Source organism: Curcuma longa, chromosome 11 (genome assembly GCF_044706935.1).
Source record: "Curcuma longa cultivar G26 ecotype Majalengka, Jawa Barat chromosome 11, ITB_CL_G26_1.1, whole genome shotgun sequence".
Taxonomy (NCBI): Eukaryota; Viridiplantae; Streptophyta; class Magnoliopsida; order Zingiberales; family Zingiberaceae; genus Curcuma; species Curcuma longa.
In genome coordinates, this window is record NC_133871.1 from 20,040,452 (window position 1) to 20,061,551 (window position 21,100).

At 38.5% G+C, this 21,100-nt stretch overlaps 5 protein-coding genes across 5 annotated transcripts; 3 read left to right on the top strand and 2 right to left on the bottom strand.

Annotated features, from left to right (window-relative positions):
- Positions 1-871: 871 nt before the first annotated feature.
- LOC141842439 (zinc-finger homeodomain protein 2-like) lies at positions 872-1,897 on the bottom strand. The gene is made up of 2 exons (XM_074730644.1): positions 1,890-1,897; positions 872-1,730 (listed from the first exon to the last, which is right to left on the bottom strand). The coding sequence occupies exons 1-2, from the start codon at positions 1,895-1,897 to the stop codon at positions 872-874; spliced, it is 867 nt and encodes a 288-aa protein (XP_074586745.1).
- Positions 1,898-3,381: 1,484 nt separating this feature from the next.
- LOC141840077 (iron-sulfur cluster assembly protein 1-like) lies at positions 3,382-6,742 on the top strand. The gene is made up of 3 exons (XM_074727971.1): positions 3,382-3,698; positions 4,532-4,586; positions 6,341-6,742. The coding sequence occupies exons 1-3, from the start codon at positions 3,398-3,400 to the stop codon at positions 6,498-6,500; spliced, it is 516 nt and encodes a 171-aa protein (XP_074584072.1). The 5' UTR covers positions 3,382-3,397; the 3' UTR covers positions 6,501-6,742.
- A 1,171-nt stretch (positions 6,743-7,913) lies between these two features.
- On the top strand, positions 7,914-8,798 carry LOC141837640 (uncharacterized). Its single transcript, XM_074725016.1, has one exon. The coding sequence runs from the start codon at positions 7,950-7,952 to the stop codon at positions 8,763-8,765; it is 816 nt and encodes a 271-aa protein (XP_074581117.1). The 5' UTR covers positions 7,914-7,949; the 3' UTR covers positions 8,766-8,798.
- A 1,375-nt stretch (positions 8,799-10,173) lies between these two features.
- Positions 10,174-14,752, bottom strand: LOC141840085 (protein KINESIN LIGHT CHAIN-RELATED 2-like). The gene is made up of 3 exons (XM_074727977.1): positions 14,646-14,752; positions 11,805-13,831; positions 10,174-10,548 (listed from the first exon to the last, which is right to left on the bottom strand). Exons 2-3 carry the CDS (start codon positions 13,769-13,771, stop codon positions 10,338-10,340), a joined length of 2,178 nt encoding a protein of 725 aa, XP_074584078.1. The 5' UTR covers positions 13,772-13,831; positions 14,646-14,752; the 3' UTR covers positions 10,174-10,337.
- Positions 14,753-16,738: 1,986 nt separating this feature from the next.
- LOC141838050 (uncharacterized) lies at positions 16,739-21,065 on the top strand. The gene is made up of 4 exons (XM_074725440.1): positions 16,739-16,899; positions 19,790-19,964; positions 20,412-20,476; positions 20,801-21,065. Exons 2-4 carry the CDS (start codon positions 19,820-19,822, stop codon positions 20,879-20,881), a joined length of 291 nt encoding a protein of 96 aa, XP_074581541.1. The 5' UTR covers positions 16,739-16,899; positions 19,790-19,819; the 3' UTR covers positions 20,882-21,065.
- The last annotated feature ends 35 nt before the right edge of the window (positions 21,066-21,100 follow it).

A 21,100-nucleotide genomic window follows, 5' to 3' on the forward strand; every position in this document is an offset into this window, starting at 1 on the left:
CTAGAAGTGACTCTTAGCCGATGGAAATGATTGCAGATGCCTTGGAAGTGACTCGACTAGATGTGATTCTAATTGACTGATCATCATTTGATATGAATCTAAGACTTGATCTAATACTATCAAACACTTGTGAATCACAAGAGTATGATTGTCGAGAGCTCTAAATTTGGAAAATTGAATATGTATAAACTTAAGGGAATTCCAAGAGCATAACAATGCTAATTTGGCATAATTTGAGGTTTATATGGATCCCGTGATATTCTATGACTACACAGAACTTAAAATTTGAAGGAAAAAAAAAAAAGAAAGTATGTATTAACTTAGGGGAACTTTGAAAGTGTAATGGTTCTTTTTTGGTACAAATTTTAAGTCTTTAGGACTATCAAATATGTTTGTTTCATACAAATTTAAAGTCTTTAAGGATCATAGTCTTTAAATATATATAAATTATATTTCAAATTTAGTCGATAAGAATCATAAAGAAGATAGTTTTTTATTATACTTCTACATTATACATGCCGACTTTTGCATCAATTCAATTCTTATCTACTCAAGCAATTATCCAAATCTGACTTAATATTGAAAATTGTCGAAGATCGATTCTTTTTATTCTGAAGTTCTCAAATTGGATCCTGTTTTTTTTATTAGATCAGAATGGTGTTTGATAAATAGCATTTGGATCATTTCCAGTCTCAAATTATTTATACTTATCCTGCTTCATTAATTACCTCTCGAATGATATAAAAGGTGATTAAAGAACGCTATGCCTCAGCATTGACACCCAACTAATCGTTCGTAGTACAAGAAGTCAAGAACTACGAAATTACTGCTACAACATGATCGTAAATTGAAGTAATTGAAAGTAGACTTGTCAATCCACTGGCATTTCATGGTGGCGGTGGTGGTGGACCTGCTGGTTCTGGTGTTCTTCTTCCTCTTCGTCATCTTCCAGAAGCTGCTGCTGCTGCTGCTGCGGCTGTTGCTGGTGGTTTTGCTTCTTCAGCGAGCTCTTGTTATTGTGCATCCACACCTTGAACACATGTCTTCTCACCCCGACCTCGCCGCAGAAGTGCTCCACCGCCCCCTCGTCCCCGCCCTGCATCCGCCACCCCACCTTCTCCGCGAACGCTAGCATCTTCACTTTCTGCTCCGCCGTGAACTTGGTCCGGAACCTCTTCCTCGACACCACGAACGGCCGCTGCGCCGCCAGATCCTCGCTCGACGACTCCGTTCCCGCTGCCGCCGCGCCGCTATTCCCAGCCCGCACCAACAGGCCGGATGCGGCGCCGAAAGCCTTCGGGTGCCCGTGGAGCAACGCCGCTGGCGGAGGAAGCAAGAGCGGCGTCGCGACGCCGTTCCGGAGCTCGCACATCTCGCCGTGGTCTTTCCGGTGGAAGCTCCGGTGGCAGCCGCAGGCGGCGCACTTGAGCGCCTCGCCGGCGCTCGGCATGAACTCGCAGCAGCCGTCGAGCACGTGGCCGCCGACGCTGGCCGCGTGGTTCCGCAGGCACTCCCGGTATCTCGGCTCCGTTTCCGGCCTCATCCCGTCGGCGGCAGGGGCGGCGGAAATGGGGCTGGGCTTCTGGGCCAGGGACGACGAGCCCATGGCCTCGCCTCCTCTGGCAAATAATAGCGAAGACGAGGACGAAGGAGGAGAAGGGAGAGCCCTGGCGAAGGCAGACTGCTGCAGAGGAGCAGGGCTGTAGACCTCCTCCAACAACTCCTGCTTCCTAAATTCCATATACTAAACTCGTTATTTAATTTAAGACGGAGTAGGAAACGTCGATAGAAGGACGATCGATGACAACTGAGAATTGACAAAGGCGGATTTAAGTTAACAGAGGGCGAAGGAAGACGAGTCGAAGAGTAGAGAATCCATAACCACCGACAAGGTCATGTTTCACCCCTCCCACGCCACGCCCTGCCTGCCCTGCGACTCGCCCCACCGCCATTATAATTCTCTCTCTCTTCTCCTCTGCAGCTGATAGCTCGGTAGGTGAGGTTGGGGATCATTTATTGCTCAGCTCCTGGGATGCAACTTGAGATAAAGCAAGTTCTCTCCTTGTGTCAGCTGCGGCTCAGCTCTTCTCTTCTTCGTGCATGTGTATGTGTTGCGTTGCTCCCTGTCAATGCTCAGACGCGCTCGGTCGGGTTGAGCCATGCAGGCAGCAGGGATGGTGCAGAGCAAAAGGAGGAGTGGGGGGAGGGCAATCATGGGCCCCTCCACGAAGCCTGCAAAGCTTGTGGGAGTGTCAGGTCTCACTACTAAAAGGAAGACAGCACACTTCTCCGTCTTGGTTCTTTCTCTGTCGCTAATCGCCCGTAGCTATTCGATCTATAGGTCGTACGCTACGTTCACAACGAATAGAGTCGAGAAAGACAGGGAGAAGAGAAACACACACACACACACAAACAATGGAGGACAGAGAAAAAGGTGTAATGTAGTATTTGATTTTGTTTTGACTTGCTCCAAGACGATGATCATTGCTCCGAAGAAGAGATGCATGAGTGACCGACCAGTACTTTTCACCTCCATCTCGTATACATTTACCATGCTAATGCTCTGGCTAATTAACCAACCTTCGCATTTCAAATGCACCATCGACGCCGAGATTTACTAGATTTTATTCCATTCCTTGTGGCCCACCTGGAATTGCCCTCGAAGTGGAAGCACATGAAGCTTTCGCATCCCATGACCAGTAACACTGCCACTTAATGGCTGTCCACAAACTGGGGATCAACCGAAAGAGAACTACATATAATATATATATATTTGTGATCATCTTCTTTAGGTTTCTTAATCAATCGGTGCACTGCAGAAAAGAAGATGATGATTAATTATTAGTCAAGAAAAAGACATGGAGTAGTTGTGTATTTAAGCTTTGTCTCGGTCGGTGCACGTGGCGGATGCCTGGAGAGGGGACGGGGGTTTGTTACAGCGTCGACGTGCGAATGAGTGCTGGTGCACGCGAGAGGACGGCGCTGAGTCTGAGGGAGGTTGTGTGGTTTAATTAATCGCTCGATTACGGAGCATCGGCTTCTGATTGGTTGGGGCGTAACTAATTCATGACGTGCGACGAACAAATCAGCGCCCCTAAAAGGTTGAAATAATTATTCGGGAAAAATTAAAAGGACATTATATTATTAATATTGACTCTAATATTTTTAAAAAATAATAAAAATAAAAGGAGATGAGAAAAAGTGGAATTCCTTGGATTCTAAATGGATGATTTGTTGGACCACGTAGGAAGGCACGGCCCATGCTCGTTTTGTCATGCCCGTGATTTCCTTTTTCGATTTTAAAATTTTATTTATAACATAATTTTAAAAAGAAATCAAGACTGATCTGACCTTTTTTCGATATTGTTCTTTACTCTTTCGTGTGTCGAGGGCGAAGATGTTGGGCGCGGCGGGAAGGCGAGTTCTTGGATTAGGGCTGGGGAAAGGGGCGCCGGGGGCGGTGACGGCGACGGCCGCGCGGGGATATCACGAGAGGGTGGTGGACCACTACGAGAACCCTCGGAACGTCGGATCCTTCGACAAGAATGATCCTTCGGTGGGGACGGGTCTTGTGGGCGCGCCGGCGTGCGGCGACGTGATGAAGCTGCAGATCAAGGTCGACGATGATACTGGAAAGATCGTCGATGCCTGCTTCAAGACCTTCGGTTGCGGCTCGGCCATTGCGTCATCTTCGGTTGGTATGACGTTTAAAACCCTAATTCCCAATCTGTGCCGCACGATGTGCCTTTTTTTATTGACTTTAATCGTGTCGTATTTTTTTCTTCCGGATTTTGTGCTTAGCGTCAATGAGATAATTTGACAACTATTACTGGGTAGTTTTGAAAGATGAGAATCCTTTCTGCTATTCTAATTATGTATTTATGTAGCAAATCAAGGAGGAAAATTTACCGGCGATGAATGCTTGAATCCTGAAACCAGTTGGACACATTGTTCGAAAGTTGTTCTTTACACATTTTATATAGGCTTCAGACACAACAAAAAAACACTAGAGAAAAGAAATTTATAGAAACAACTGATGCTATCGACAAACATTCTTTGATTGACGATCAACTCTTGAATCCAGCAGCTAATTTGGCTTTTGTGCTTGAACTTGAAGAGAACAGAAAATGTGAAACAAGTTTCTCGCTTTATTAGCTATTAGAGAAAACAATGGCTGAAATATTATTGTAACTGGCGATGAAAACCTTTGACCTTCTTTGTAATTGACTGTTATTCTCTTTGAGTGTAAGGAAAAACTATAAATTTATTACCATGAGTAATTCAGTGATATATTTCAAGATTTAAATATTGATATCTGATTTGTAAATTATATTTTGTCTTTCTCTCATTAAGAGAATATTTTCTATCGGGGAAGATGAAGTGTTGGATCAAAAGATATTATTTTGTATTCAAAATTGCTTAACCATAAGGTTGCCCTTTTATTGGTTAAGTATTCTTGTTTTATTCAATATTATTAAACTATTGCTTTTGCATAATGCATTATATGCTATTCTTCTATTATCAATTGCAGCAACGGAATGGGTGAAAGGAAAACATATGGAAGAAGTGTTATCCATCAAAAATACGTAAGTTTGAATTCCCATAACTTGCTCTTACAATTAAATCGCTGAACCCTCAAGAAGACTTCACTAATATTTTTTTAGTAGCATGACTGTATGGTATTATAGAAAAAAAATGAGACTCACAATTGGAGAGAGCTATCATTAGACAGACTAAGTTAATTAAATTCAGTTACTTTTTTATCTGAATATCTTCCCTGTGTCTTCAACTAGGCATGAAGTACCCTATGCAGTAAACATTTATTATCATATCTGAAACAGTCATGTGGTGAACAATTTTATTTACTCTGTTTGTTAGAACTGTATAATAAGAAGCAATCATGATTTTTAGTTTCAAAATTTATTTTGCTATCTGTATTTAGATTAACCCAAACAAATGTGGATTACTTGGTTGTGATTCAAGGCATCAGTTTTGCTTTCCAACATATAGACAGGATTATGAGTATTGTGTGGCAAATTTGTGTAAATAATTTATGAGCACCAGATAAAACTGAAATGATTGAGCTTAAAAAATGTGAATCCTGTCACAGTCAGAACCATTACATGGAACTCTGGAATATAATGGAAACAACTGAATCATGCTTTTATTGTTTTTTCCCCATCTGTGCGACACCACTGATTATGCTTGAGTTGAACAATTCAATGATTTTATTTATTCAATTTGCATGTATTAATAGTTAGGTTTCTACTAATATAAAGTAGGAGATACCTCTTAAGGTATCATATATAGTTATTTTATCCTTGAAGAAGATGGTAGGTTCTGAACTGGACAAGGGCTGAGACACTGAAAATAGAAAATAATACAGGAAAGTTAGTGAAGTATTGAGTTCCAAAAGCCTTTTGTTATTCTATTTTTATGACTCTAGTTAAATAGATGGTAATTGTGCCTTGAGAAAGGCCTGTTCCAGACTAACATTTGCCTCTTAAGAAAGTTCAATAACTTTCATCAACAGGAAAGTCATCAGTTTCTTATTATTGAACAACCTATGAGGATTCACTTGCTCAAGATTACCTGTCTTATTGGACAAATAAGCATTGCCATTAATAAGTAGGCTTAGTCAATATCATTGAGCTTGCTCGTGAAAGCTTTAGTGAAAAAGTACTCATTTCTCTAAGACTCCTTCCTAGGAAACGAGAAAGGATAGTTTGGCATTGGCTATTTATGGATTTGTGCAGAGAATTTTCTTGCTCGTCAATATTTGTCTTCTCCTTTTGTACAATGCTTCCTTTTAACAAAGCATTCACGAATAAGCTGCCCTTCCTTCCCAGTTGTCTCTAGAGTAAGGGTCATATAGCATTCCTTGCTGAATAATTTGGGCATCTACTGTAGCTTTATGAAGAACCATTCCTACCTCTACCTGGTTAACAGTTCTAAATATGAATTCTGATTTCTTATATCAGTAAAACTGATTCTGACTTTGACTTGCATTGATATACTTATAGCCATCAGAATCAAATTTGTAGGGTATTATTCTCAGGTACTGATGTAAAAGTTACACTATATCCTTCAGAATTTGTTATTATTAGGGCCTAAGCCTTTGTTGCCCTGGTGATGATCTATTGTGTTGCTTGCTTTGGGGTTCCTTGTTTTGTCATCCTTTCTGGCTTTGGCATTTGCCCTACCTTTGGCCGAAAAGTCATTAGAAAATCATAGCTCTTATCTGGTTTTAATTTTTTCCTTCACTCTTAAGTGGTCGTGTTACTGATCACAACTATTTGCTACTGATATGATGATATTAATTACTTGTGATGTTATATAGAGAAATTGCCAAACACCTTTCACTTCCACCGGTGAAGCTTCACTGCAGCATGCTCGCAGAAGATGCAATCAAAGCTGCTGTGAAAGACTACAAAGCAAAAAATGGCAAGGCAACTGGAAAGGCTGAGACTGTGCAAACTGACAAAGCTTCAACTGCCTAAAAGATGACTTTCTTGGAAGAAATGCTTACGATTATATTACAAGTGTTGTCTCGAATGTAGCGAGTTGTATAACTTGTGCTCAGTTGGCTATCACATGCCTATATCGGTACGAACCAATTCTAGAAAGATTGATTTAATGTATACATGTCCTGATGATACCTTCTTGGTTAGGATGTCATTTTCCACTGGGATCATGTTCTTCAAAAATAAGCTATGGTGATATGGGCATCTTGAAGATGTTATATCTGTGACTTGTGATTGTTTCTGTGCTTATTTTAAGTTGCTAAGGATACAGCTACATGGAGATAGGGATGTAATCGAATCAAATTGAGCCGAATAATGAGTGGTTTGAGTTTGACTTGGTTTATTTTTCCTTAAGCTTGAGCTCCATGTGATTCGATTTGAATTCTTAAATTTGAGTTTACGTTCGTAATGAAATTAAATAGTTTATAAACGTTTGAGTTTCGAAAATAAATTGTTTAAAAGTAAAATAAGATTAGTGTGAGTATATATGAATGAATTTCTTAATGAATGTTTATAAATTATTAAATGAACGAGTTTATAGATTAAATATTATTAAATTTGACCTCAATTTAATAATATTTTTGAGTTTGAAATGTCGAATGAATTATTTTTTCAATGAAGACTCTAATAACTCACGAACGGTGTGACTAGTTTACACTGGAGAATATTGGCGAACCGAAGTGGCGATTCTAGATGTTCAAGGTGGCTGGCGGACTTGGTCATTGCTAATTTATTAGAGAAAATAATTTATCAAAGAAATTATCCTCTATTTTTGGTAGCACTTGACGTCCAAGTATATACTGAAATTAGTTAGTTACCTATTAGCCACATCTCTAATGGAGTTGATTGTTTAGATATGATATCTTTATATTCCATCGTTCAGTAATATCGCAAATATTTACATTAGTTTGCTGCTGCTCGTGATGTTTACACGTGGTGGTTTACTCTCTCTCAAGTTAGAGCATTGGATTTCTCCTTCGTTAAGTATGAGGCCCCCACGCACGCACGTTAACATTTAAAAAATAAAAAAAAAATTATGACCCGCCAGTCAGCGTCTCTATTACGCAGATTGCCCTCCCCAAGTTCGGACCGCCTGTGTGTGTCCACGACACCGTCCGGGCACGTGAGAGGGAGCACGCCCAAAAGTAACTTGTTATAAATGCGTAACCGCGTGCGTGATCATCTTTCTTTCCCTCCACGAAAGAGCCGGTCAACTTCCCCCGTCTCAATTCCCACACGAGCCGAACTAACCGACTTTCGTTGAATAAAAATACATCGGCGAATCCTCAGCCGTTCAGATCCGAATTCTCATCGCATCCAACGGCTGCCGTGCACTGATAGAGATGTAGCCATCGCATTTCCCTTCTCCCTTTATAAACGCCCACCCTTCCTCTTCTTCCCCCAACTCACAAACCGATCCCATCAATGACGACGGATCACACACCCTTCTCGTTCTCCCTCCTGTCCGACGTCGCCGATGAGGCCCCGGCGGCGGGAGATTGCTCGACCGCGTCTTTCCGTATTGATTTACCGGAGGGGGCGGCGAAGGAAGGCGATGCCGTAGACGACGATTCCAGTGACGATTCCGACTTCGCTTTCTCCGTGGGGAACTCCGACGCGCTCCCCTCGGCCGACGCCGACGAGATCTTCTTCGGCGGCCGGATCCTCCCCGTCTACCCCGTCTTCGATCGCGATCTCCTCCCCGGTCCGGACACCGAGGAGGATGCGGAAGCGGCGGCGGATATGGCGGAGCAGATTCCGCTCCGGAAGCTTCTTCTCCAGGATCTGGCGCCGCCGATCCCGTCCTCGACGGAGGTACCGGAGGCCGCCGGCGAGTTCTGCGCTTGGACGGCGAACCGCTGCAGGAAGAGCGCCTCCACCGGGTCGTCTCGCCGGTGGCGGCTCCGCGACTTGATGATGGGTCGGAGCCACAGCGACGGGAAGGAGAAGTTCGTTTTCCTCGAGGCGGAACCTCCGGCGCCGACGACGGCTGCAGCGAAGGAGAAGAAGGCGAGCGCCGGAGCCAGCCCGGCGAAGACGGAGTCGAGGAAGTCGGCGAAGAAGGCGATGAGGGTGGCGGAGATGGATATGGCCACCGCTCACCGACTCTTCTACGCGAAGGGAACTGGAAGCGAGCAGGCGGTGAAGGCACCGCAGCGGTCATTCTTACCGTACCGGCAGGAGCTCTACGGGTTGTTCGCGCCGATGAACACCCTCCAACGAACGCGTTCCCCATTTTAATTTATTAAAATATTCTCCATATATATATGGAACTTTCTAAAAAATATATTTTATTTAATTTGTTCCCTTCCTATTTACTCTCAAATCCAATCTGTATATTTTGTTTGATAAATTTTCATACTTAATTTTGCCTATGGAAGTGCAGTGAGGCGTCACTTATTGCCGTTTTAATTTGTAATGACGTATTTGTTTGATATTGTATAAAAAAAATTATATATCCAGTCAATATTGTGAATTATCACAGTGGGCCTTCGATTGACGTTCATTCATGGAGAAGAAGACTTGGCCTGGTGTTTGCTTTTGACTTTGCCGCTGCCTCTCCTTCCTCGAAGGTGTAGTAGGTCCTTTTATGTTATCCGTTTGGTGGATGTATTAGGTGGATTTTTTTCTTAAAAAAAAATGAATTTATCATTTTAACAATCTCACATGATTAATCTCACAGATATATGAGAAGGTATGAAAAGATAAATTAAAAAATTATAATTGAATTACGATAGAAAAAGGTATTATACAACTTCTGGGGGTGGTCGAAATTCAATTTTTGTCCTTTTCTACAACTTTACTTCATCGTAATTCTTGTAACTCAGCTATGCCTCGAAGATTACACAATCAATTTCATAATCATATATGAGGAGGTAAATCAAAAAATTACAGTTGATTATTATGAAAAAGAGTATTATTTCAACTTCATCAAGATTCAATTCTTATTCACTGTATTAAATATGTTCCATAATAATCAATTCAATCTTATTGGAAGCCTATTAGATGGATGTACAATGTCATTTTAAAGCTCTATTTATTATCTAATTAGTTTTGAAAGAGGCCCTGCTCGATAACTTTCCAGATAAATATCAACTAAATTAAAATTATCCATCGCCGAGTTTATGCATGCCATCATCAGAGCAAATCACAGTGGGAATTTTTGGGATAAAAAATAATATTAAATTAGAGGAGGTTGCTACACTTCGTTGTCACAGTCAAAATACAAGACTACGCTTGAGTGGATAAGTATTGCCAACAAAAGAACAGAACAAAGGAGAGTCATTCAAATCCTCTGGAAACGCCCTGCTATGCACGTCGTTTATAGTAGACTTTGAACTTTGAAACAGTCTTCCTATCGAAGAAGTCCCCTAACTCTGCAACTTGCAGGAAATTTTTTCTATCGAGCACGTTGTTTTAATGTTAGCATAATTAAGTGCAATAGTAGCAGAATTCAAATCATACTGGAACTAATATTCTAAGTTGAATATATCTAGAAAGGGATTGAAATTCTCAATAAAATCTCGTATGACGAGAAGTGAAGATCAAAATGGTTTAACAGTATAGCCAATAAGACTGAGGATTAATGCTCTAAACTTCATGTACGATGACAAAAAAAGGTAAGTTCATAATTCTCACAAACAGCTCATAATCAAATGGTTTTGGTAAACAATTGAAAGAAAAATGGTAGAATAATCATTTACAACGGATCCAATATCGCAATCACACAGCCCTTATGTCCCCATAAGTGTAAGAATTTGGTATGAAAAAATCAGTGCATGAGCAATTAAGTTTCTAAATGTACATCATGCTTCATGATCGAGTCGCATCATTCATAACAATTTGTGGATTGTTGTCGAGGAGAGTTTCGAGCGACCTAATTTTTCTATTTCGGACTCTCCCGGCTTCCTTCAGCAACTCAGCCAACCTCCTTTTCTCATTGTCTACGTCAGGGTTGGCTGTTCCAAGCTTTTCCTCTCGAAGTCCGACTACATATTCCAATATTTCAATGGCTTCGTCCAACCTGTGTTGCAATGGTATGCCAAGAAAAAGTGTGCATATCAGCATTTTGTCTTCAAGATCCAAGTGATAATCTAAAACTTCTTAGTAGAGTTCATGGTAAATAGTTGAAGACAGACAAGATTGAAAAGTTAGCCTAACAAATAAAAATGCAAAGAGCAACTTATTGAACAACCAACCAAAGTAGCACCCCAAAACCATCATCTTTTATTATGTTTGGAAAATCAGTTCATTTTTACACACCATCTGTAATGCAAAAACACATTCCTCAACATTCATGTGGACTTCTGGAAAACTACGAGGATCAGAGAACCAGCATTTCAATGACTCTCAGTGCATTGCCATTTTTTTCAGACTAATAACATTTAGTGATCACAGAATTTTTTTATTGGAAAATAAACCAAATTTAAGGAAAAAAGGAAAGAGATATCATTCTAGTAATTCTTGATTGTAATTTAAGAAGAAGACTTATTGAAACATGGGGAAACAACCAACAACAAGAAGTCATTTTTTAGTTATGAATTCTCAGCTTCAAGAAGCATGAAGAAGCCATCATTGAGATTATTACATGATCTTATAGTTCTCAGATTTGGTTCCAGTATTTGGCTTGTCTCATGCATCATGCGGCAATAAAATATATAATCCACCTAATTGATTGGCAATAAATCAATCTATAAATGTCTCTTTTTTCTTCCCCTAATTTCATTCACTAAAAAAATGATTATACCATACTGATATTATCCTTTGTTTTCAAATAACCACATCAACATCATCTAGTCAAAACCATGTCATGAATATTGAATATTTGGGGATATTCACATTATAATTATTTATTCTAATAACCAAAGTCACTAACTTTAGTCAGGCAAGCTTCAATCAATTAGCTTTCCATCAGGGTATTGATATTCAACAAGTGAGAACAAAGTATCACTTTCTATAAGTCTTACGTCTCTAATTCTTGGTATCAACTTAGCTTTAAGCTTCACAACCATGTCAATATATAGTCAGTTATTCTCCACTTAAACAGAATCAACTGTAAACTTGAAAAGAATCAGGTTCAATGTTCATCGAGGCTAAGTGCAATAGCTATTAACCAAAAGATATAGGTGAAATGGCATAGACATCACAAAATTTCTCTCCTATAACTCATTATCTGAGCATCAAGGAGACCAACATATAAACCATGATTCTCTAGATATAAAATTAACATGAAAAACCAGACAAACAAACAAATGAAAGCATAACCATTGAAGACAATACCTTCCCATTGCATCATAAGTTCCTGCAAGATTGCTGTACACTCCAAGTGTATCTGGATGATACGGCCCACATTCTTGCTCCAGAATGCTTCTGGCTTCCTCAAATAATTCAGCTGCCTCATTTATGGCATACCTTTGTACACAAGCTAATCCCATCTGGTTCAAAGCAATTCCAAAGAAAGCTGATTTCTTTTCCCCGCAAGCTCGAAGCTTATCTATTGCATTCTTGAATGAAGAATAAGACTCTCCGTAATTTCCTCTTATGTAGTATAGTACACCAATCTGTGCCTCAATACCTGCAATGGTGCTTTGCTGTCCAGCAGAATTATTATACATCTTCAAGGACTTCTGGAGTAACTTGAGTGCCTGTTCATCCTCATTCATGGACACGTATATTGCAGATACATCAGTCAGGCCTGTGGCTATTTCCTCTGCAGAAGTCCCTGGAATAGGCTTGGTATAAATGCGGAGAGCATTTTCACAATATGACTTAGAATCCTTAAACTTCCCTGTTTTATTGTACAAGTCAGCAAGTCGTACAAAGACTGATGCAACAGTTGGGTGGTTGGCTCCTTTAGTAGTTTTGTAAAGATTGAGTGCTTTCTGATATGCAAACACAGCCTCATCATATCGCCCCAACGAGAGATAGACATCTCCAATGCTGCAGTCAACTGAAGCTACCTCAGTTTCCTGGCCATTGGCCACCATTGCTGAGCTTACTGAAATTAGATGTTGAAGAGCTGCTTCATGGTGACCCTTGGTGTCACAAATGAGACCCATCAGTCTCCTATCAGCTGTTTCTTCTAAAGAGGATGTCTCACCTTTCTCCCCATGGATGTCGAGAGCGATCTGGCACAGTCTTTCTGCCTCATCAAACTGCAATGCTTGAACATGAGCTTCAGCTAAATAGCGGCAAGTTTCGCCAACTCGCGGATCCATATCTCCTAGTGTCTGTTTCTGAATTTCAAGTCCTGTGGAGTAGCATTGGAGTGAACTATCTAACTGGCCCAACATGGCATAAATATCACCCAACTGCATATAACCAGAAAATTTAGCAAGGGCATGGTCTTTGCCTTCCTCAAGCACTGGAATTTCAATAGATTTTTGAAGAACAGGTACAGCCTCCACAAACTTTCCTAATTTACAATAGGTTGATGCTATAACATGCAGACTCATTACCAAATCCAAGCTTGGCTTCTGACCAGCACATTTCTCAAATGACTTGGCTGCTCGGAGTGCATATTTTAAAGCTCTTTGGGGGTTATCAGAAGCAATCAGATCTCTTGCATGCTTAAGATAGAAAGGCCCTAAATCAGGGTTTTCTAAACCAGATTCAGATGAATCCAATGTTCCATTGAGTAACTTCGCCTCACTCCTTGCTGAACTCTTTTTTTTTGTATGACTGACTCTCACATCAGATGCTGCTTCATTCTGGTCATCTTTTTCAGGAGAGTTTTTGTTGCTCATGCTGCTCTTCATGGGTACGTTGGATTCTGACTGAGACTGCAAGTGCAAAGGCATTCTCGGCTTTTTGGATGATCCAGAAGACACATTTGGAGATTGAACCTTAGCAATATTGTCTTGTCTCTTATCTTCAGAACCATTTTCTACTTCTGTCACATTATTGCCTTCCTCCTCTTTTATTACTCTAATGGCATCCATCTCTGCGCCTACTAGATGGCGCAGCTCTGAGTCAATCCTAGATTCTTCACCATCTGAACCAAAGCTATGATGAGACTGTGACCCATCGCTGGAACTTCCTAACTCCCGTACATTATCAAACAACTGCTCGATTGTGGGCTCGTTGTAACTCTCAACTGGAAGATTCTCAGCATTGCTTGGAGCTTCCCTCTCGCTCGGAGGAGCACACAATTTACTAGGTGAGGATGAGTTCTCCTTGATGTTAGAAGAATTCGCCTCAGTTGAAGCCTCGTTTGTAGTGACTCCATCCATCAGAATTTCTGGCATCACCACCACGGGATGGGATTGACCAGACCACAGGAGGAAGTGACTAAAAACCACCACAATCTAAATTTTCAAGCACAGAAAAGTGAAGATTTAATCTTCTTTAGGTAACTACAGGAAGAGAACAAACAAAAAAAGGGGGGGGGGGGGGGGGGGGGGGGGGGGGGGGGGGGGGGGGGGGGGGGGGGGGGGAAAATACTTGCAACCACAAAGAGAAAAAAAAACATGATTTTTTCTAATAAGAAAAAGAAAAAATTTCAGCCTCTACATAAATCACTATCTTTATGGAAGAAACGATCAAGTAGGAATTGCAACAGACACAAATTCAACGGGGAGAAAAAAAAAGACAGGAATCCAAAACGACAACCGTCATTGACATATAGAAATACAGAAATCACAAAAAAAAAAAAGTTAGATCTTTTATCTCAACAACATAATTGATGAACTCAAGTAAGATAAATCATACTTGATTCATGAACAAATGGAACAGAGCAAGCCTTTTTGCCATAAATCAACAGACGGAAGGCGCATTGAAATGGAGACAAATTCACCAGATCAATCCAATATAAAAATTCCAGCGCAAAAACCAATCACCGGCGACCAAGTTAGCTTCAGATCCCGCAGTATCAATCCCTACGACGCGCCTCAAATCCAACAAAAGAAACAAAAAGGGGGAGAAGCAATCCACAAATCCTAAATGAAAAATACGCTAGTTCGCAGCCAAACTAAAACAAAACATATTCTACAAGTTCATTTCCGGACCGATACATCAACAAATTCAAGCATAAAAGATCCAAAATGAAATAGAAGACGAAAAAAAAAACAATACAAGACCAAACAAGCTCAGCAAAGGATCACACACAGTTGAAGCACTTACCCTAGTCGTCGGCCATGAGAGGCAAGCTGGAAAGCAACCTCCTCAACGGAGATCGTTGGCCAAAGCAGATGAATCAGAGCTCTGGGACTGGAGCCGGAGCCAGCCAACCAAACTTTGACAAAAATAAACAGAAAATAAATTATATATAACAGAGTGGGTGGACTTTGGAGCTCGGAGAGGACAAAACAGGCATTTATGATATCTCGGAGGGTAAAACCGAAACTCTAAATATAATATAGTATTTCCTTCCCATTCTCGAACCGGAAAACCTTGCTATTAATAAAAGAATACAAAGTGCAAATATATGAAATGTCGTTTTTACCCCTACCGAATATAAAGCGATACATTTATTAAACACAGAAAATGGTAATAGGTCAGCTTCGAATTTGTTGAGCAATCAATGTAAACTATAAAGTTAACCACATTCTTAAATTTTTTTAAATACCTAATCCTACTTTTTAAATTACTAAACTAAACTTTTTAAAAAATATATATATATATATATATATATTGCGTGATTTTGATATTTAGTAGATTGGCCTAAAATTAAATCCTTTTAAATTATTATATAAATTCAAATTTGTAAAATACTATTTACTAAGATTCTGTACATTTCATTTTAGAGGAGTGGGTGATTAATTAAACCGTGACTTAATTCCGAGCGCAGCTGTCGGACAGGCTGGCATTTCGAGGTCAGCACGTGGCGTGAGGATTTTATTTTATGTAATTTCAGCGATGCGTAAAATATGTTTTTAGTATGGCAGAAAGGTATAATAAAATGGAACCGAAATAATCATTATTAAAAAAAAAGTTTTATTTTAAACAAATATCAAAAAGATACTATATTCTATTTTTAAATGAAAATATTTTAATTCTGGTATATTGTAGTGCAATCATAATTATCATGAGTAAAAATTTCTCAATTATTATTCTTTTGGTTAAAATATAATTAAATTTATAATTAAAATTATTTTAATATTATTACAATAGATATAATTATAGCTACTATATTATATGGTAATAAACTTACTTGTCCCCATGGGGTGCTTAGTTGACATAGAAAAAAATAAAAAAACAGTTAATAATAATAAAACATAATATGATAAATATAATAGAGGATTATAATCATATAGAAAATTTTATATAACCGACTAAAAACTTGTTATTGTGATTATTATTTTAACGTATTATTAGCCTTGGATTCTCATTTCTCAAATATCTGGAATCTGGTATATAAAAATAAATAAACAAATAAATAACAAATAAAATTTGTGAAGATTGAACGATTGTATTTTTTTTATTTTAATTTGTTTTTTAGTAAATAGGATTATTTAATTTTTAAGAAGTGGACCGTGTGAAAAGGACTGTACTGTCCTATGAATTATTACTCTCTCGTGGAGTTGGTGTCCTTAGCTGGCAACAATTTCGGCGATGTTTTCACAACAAAATTAAAGTTCATGATCAAAAATAAAAAAAATATAAAAAGAAATTTGATCAATAGTTGATCTTCAATTTACACAACTCGAGTGACAATGGAAATAAACAACCATGAAAGAAGAAGACTTTAGTTTAACAAAGTTAAAAAGGGAAAGGAGAGAATGATGTTGTTGACGAGGAGAAGAACTTGTCGATAAAGTTTGGGTGGGTGGCGGTGCACTTGCAATGGCCCCGCCATGCGAATCACATCTCATGAAGAAGATGATAAGTTAAAAGGCATGAATTCACTAAATTTTGTAACGATGTTAATTGATTCGATTGTATCGTGTTAGGTGAGTTTTCACATAGTGATCGATAGATTTGGTTGTCAACAACTCAATATGACTGAATACCAAATCATCCCTTTCAAACAGTAATTGAAAGTCTTCGTATTTTTTAAATATTATTTTTCGGGAAGACCGGCCGGTCTGGTCCATTGGATTAATAACTTGGGCCCAACAATTAATCTTATTGGGCCTGTTGCAATTTAGGCCGTCAAATCGGCTTTAGTAAAGGCCGGCCCGCTTCCTTAGCTCCGTGGAATTCGGGTTCGGTTGAACCGTGGATAATGGACTCGACCGCGCGCGTTTTGGTGAACCATATCGAAACCACGCACTCCGGCTCTCACTTCTCTGCTCCTCCCTCGCATTTCCACGCTCCGTTAAACCCTAATCGTCGTCGTCGATCTCGCATTTGCTCGATCCACCGCTATCTTAGCCCAATCGAAGCTCTACTTCTATTGTAGCTTCAGCTTTCTTCAGCAATCCACCGCTTTCCAGTAATGTCTATTTGTGTGTGTGTGTGTATTTTGCAGATATGTTGTTTCCCTCTTTGCGCCGTCCTAATCACGTTTGATTGTCGTGCCTCCAATTCTATCTCGCTCTCATCTCATTTGATGCCTAACAGACTGTTGATTTTAGTTGTTTAGTTTTTGTTTTAGTTTTTGCTTGACAATGAATTCAGTCCGCAGTTGTTGCATCGACCGTTCTAAAAGAGAAAAATTGAGTGAAGGATGAATCGATTAATCACTTATCTCTTAGTTCCTTTTTATTTTATTTATGTGTGCGAATGAATGCAAGTCTTGCTAGAATCAAGAATTACGCTAAATACGTTTTGTTGGAGTATGGAAGTACTATGCTCCAGTTAGGAGTAGAAAAAAAATGACTTTTATATTTAAAAAATATTATAGTTTTTCACAACAAAAAAATGGTATGCAGTGGAAGATTGCCTTTAGATAGTGATTTGTCAATATAAAAACAAAATTGCATAGGTTGTAGATTTGTAAATGGATCTGTATTGGATTGCAGACGGATGACTTGATTACTGGTGTGTGTTTTTAAATGGTGCCCTAGCTCTTGTCTAGGCGCCAATGCAAGGTGAGACCTGGGCTCTCTGGCACCTACTCAGGTAGGCGTAGTTGCGAGTGTTGCCTGGGTGAGTGCTAAATTACCAACGTGGGATGGCTAGGTAGGAGTCTTGGAAAAATTGAAAAACCAAATGCATGACATAAGTAAATTCTCTCCTGAGCTCTTGAGGAGTAAACTCCTTTATGCACAGAGCTCCTGAATGTAAATTACCCTCCTGCAAGAACATTCCCTAGTTGCCTGTTTGCAGTAGACTATGCAAGGCTCAGTCTTTGCAAAAGGAGCTTTGTTGTGTGGTGGACTATGCAAGGCTCAGTCTTGCAAATGGAAAGAAGGCTTAGTCATGCAATAGATGACAGTGAACTTTATTAGACCTTGGTTGATGGTAAGTTAGACAATCAATATCGGGGATGCCATATTAATCGTTTGATATTATATGGATTAAGTTAATATGATTTAATTATGAAGCATTATGTTATAAGTAAGAGATAATACTACTAAGTTATAAACTATTTATATATGTGTTATTAACTAACATATTGTTTGTTCATATTTTGTACTGATAAACTAATATTATCAATAAGAAATTGCTTTTATATTGATAGTAATTTTTTACTCTTTTCTTCATTTTGTTATGTAATTGCACTTCATGATTTATGTCGTTGGCCCTCCTATCATTTTTCACTTTTCTTTTTTGGTCTTGGATTTATATTTCTGTCTTATAGTTGATGCTGTTCAATTCAAATGTTCTGTAAACTATGATTTGGAGATAACTTGATGAAACAGATCTTACAAAAGCTGAAAATAAAAATAGACTAAGATAACTGAGGAATCAAATATTCTGACTAATGGGGTTTACCTCCATAAAACCTTTTATTAGTCTTAGATCATCCGTATCTACTAGTATTTAGGATTAGTTGGATGTAGCAGTTCTGAGAGAGGATGCATTCCGAAGCAATTTAGACTGCTGGAGCCCTAAATATTAGAAGTTCTGTTATTGAAAGTCTGACCTGGGTCACAAAACCATTGATATAATGGCAGTTTATATATGTAGTACGAATTCCAATTTTCTAATGTAGCCTCAAAAGGTCAGGAAATAATTTCCCCCAAGTATGATTATTATAAGAGCTAATATTTTTTTTAGTGTGAAATTTTCCATAGATTTAGTGGTAATCAGATGATGTCTGAATTGAAGTGCTGAAATAATGTGTAATTTGAGAATCATGTCAAATATGCTCAAATTTGACAAGGAAGTGAAATTTTGAGCTAGCTACGATGTGTTGTTGCAATCCTTGTTTAGTCTTTATGAAATTCCTAATGCATTAGCATATACTTCAGTTTCGACATCTCCACCTTATGGGGAAATAATATATTCTGAGATTGTAAATGTGTATTTCTCGATCTATTGTTTCAATATTTCTATGGATTGATTTGAATATTCACATAGGTTTAAAAAAGCGTCCAAAGTGGTTGCTTAGGTGGTAGGTGGCTGTGTAGGTGGGTTTGTCAAGGGTCCAGTTTACCTAGTAAATAGGTGACCATTTCAAAAAAGCAGACCAAGCGGACTGCTCAGGCAGCTCAAGAGGACCTTCTAAGTGGCCCAAAAAAGTCTAAGATTTTTTTTATAATTAATTTTTGTTCATTTGACATTAGTTATTATGTTATCTATATATTTCGGTATTGTAACATGTTACTAATTATAATCTAGCTATGTATTTGCTTACAATTTGAATTGATAACTATGAATTATTAAACTTTATCTGACGGATTTTTTATTTTCTTAGTTACGATGTGAAATATGAAACATTTTGTTATTTTTGTATGATCAGGACATATCAGCTATAACTTGAGTATTTATATTTGTAATGGTTTAATTGATTAAGGATAATATTTTAGTCATTTTCAATTTTATTTATTTTTAAAATTATATTGACCACTTAAGTTCTGAGATAGTGAGTTGACTGCCTACCTTTAGAATCGGTTTTTAATACCTTGAGTATCCATGAATTTGCTGTCATGTGTATGCTTTGCTCAAGTATTGCATGAATCTGTGCATACTAATTATTCAACGTCCAGACAGTTACATATTCCTGTGACCAAGATATTTTATTTATTATTATTTCTTCTCAATCTGTCCCTCTGAAGCATGATGCCTAGCCTTATTCAATCCTTGTTCATTTTCAATCAAATCTCTCTTATATGAAATTTCTACAGATCAATTAGTATCTGTATCGAATAAGTGAATGCACGTGTTCAAACTACTGTTTTATGTTTTCTATTTTGATTACGTGGACTTCTCTTTAGGTTGATCAAAAGATAACAGAAGGAAACAAAATGCCTCTGGGATTGATAATAGGACTGACTAGGGCAATTCGGAGAAAGAGAACTTCATCACTGATTATATTATCTTCTAAAAGAGGACCTAGAGACTACTACAAGGGAAAGAACTGCAAGCCCACTGGTTTTCACACTCGCAAAGGTTAATGTCTTCATCACTTCAATAGCTCTTCTTAATCATAAAACACTAGCATCTGCATTTGCACTTGAAGTTTTGATCATCTTTTGTTCCCAATTCAGATTGAGTCATCCGAGCTAAGGGTATTCTATCGGTCTATCTTGTTGGTTAAAGATTAGAGTAATTCTTCACTTTATACTTGGCCTGATATTACCATTGCTCTAGTTATCCGATAGAAATTGAGCATCAAACATTGGGTGGACTTACATTATAATTTCACCTTGCTAGTCTCCATAGCCACGAGTCATCTTAATGCTTCAGTGATTTAAAAGGGAAAAGACTAAGCTCAAAGCAACAGAAAACAAGTTCAAAAATGTATTTACTATTGTTGACTATCTTTCAGTAAGTTCTAGAATCTGAAATTAGTCAGATTTTACTAATTATGAAACCAAATCTGTAATGCCTTTACAGGTGGTTACGTTATGATGGATGAGAAGTTGCCGCGTTACATGGTTCCAGATTTGACAGATTTTAAGGTAACACAGCAAATCAAGTTAAACTTTTCCAATCATTATATTGATTTTGTTGGATCTCATTGAAAAGAACTCATTATCTTGCAGCTCGGACTGAATATAGATATTTTTCTTTCTAAATCTGCCGTGCCACATGACTACGATATTTATTTTTTTGTGCTATGTTTTTTTTCAAGTTGGCAAAAATCTTAATGTTTTTCTCCCCTCAATTGATATGATAAAAAAAATTAGTATGTTTTGCATAATAACGCTGTAGCTTGTATGATAATTTGTCACTATATGATGATGCTTAACAATGTTTTTCATACTGCTGCCATTCCGCTGCAGCTCAAGCCATATGTATCACAATGCCCTCGAGATGCAAATGTCAGCGCCACCACAGCAGAGTCTTCCAGCGCTGCCAAGTGAATGCAAGTTAAACTTTGGCTTCCCCGGTGTTGCTTCGTTATTGCAACTCCAGAACAAGTGTAATAAATACATAGAACACTAATCTAGATCTCATCTCTCTGTGACTGCGTATCACATTTTTTTGCTTTTGTATCATCAGAGACCTAATATACATGATTGGTATCCCACCATGCAGTTAATTATATTGCTGATTGTTCTTCTATTCCATGGTATTAACTT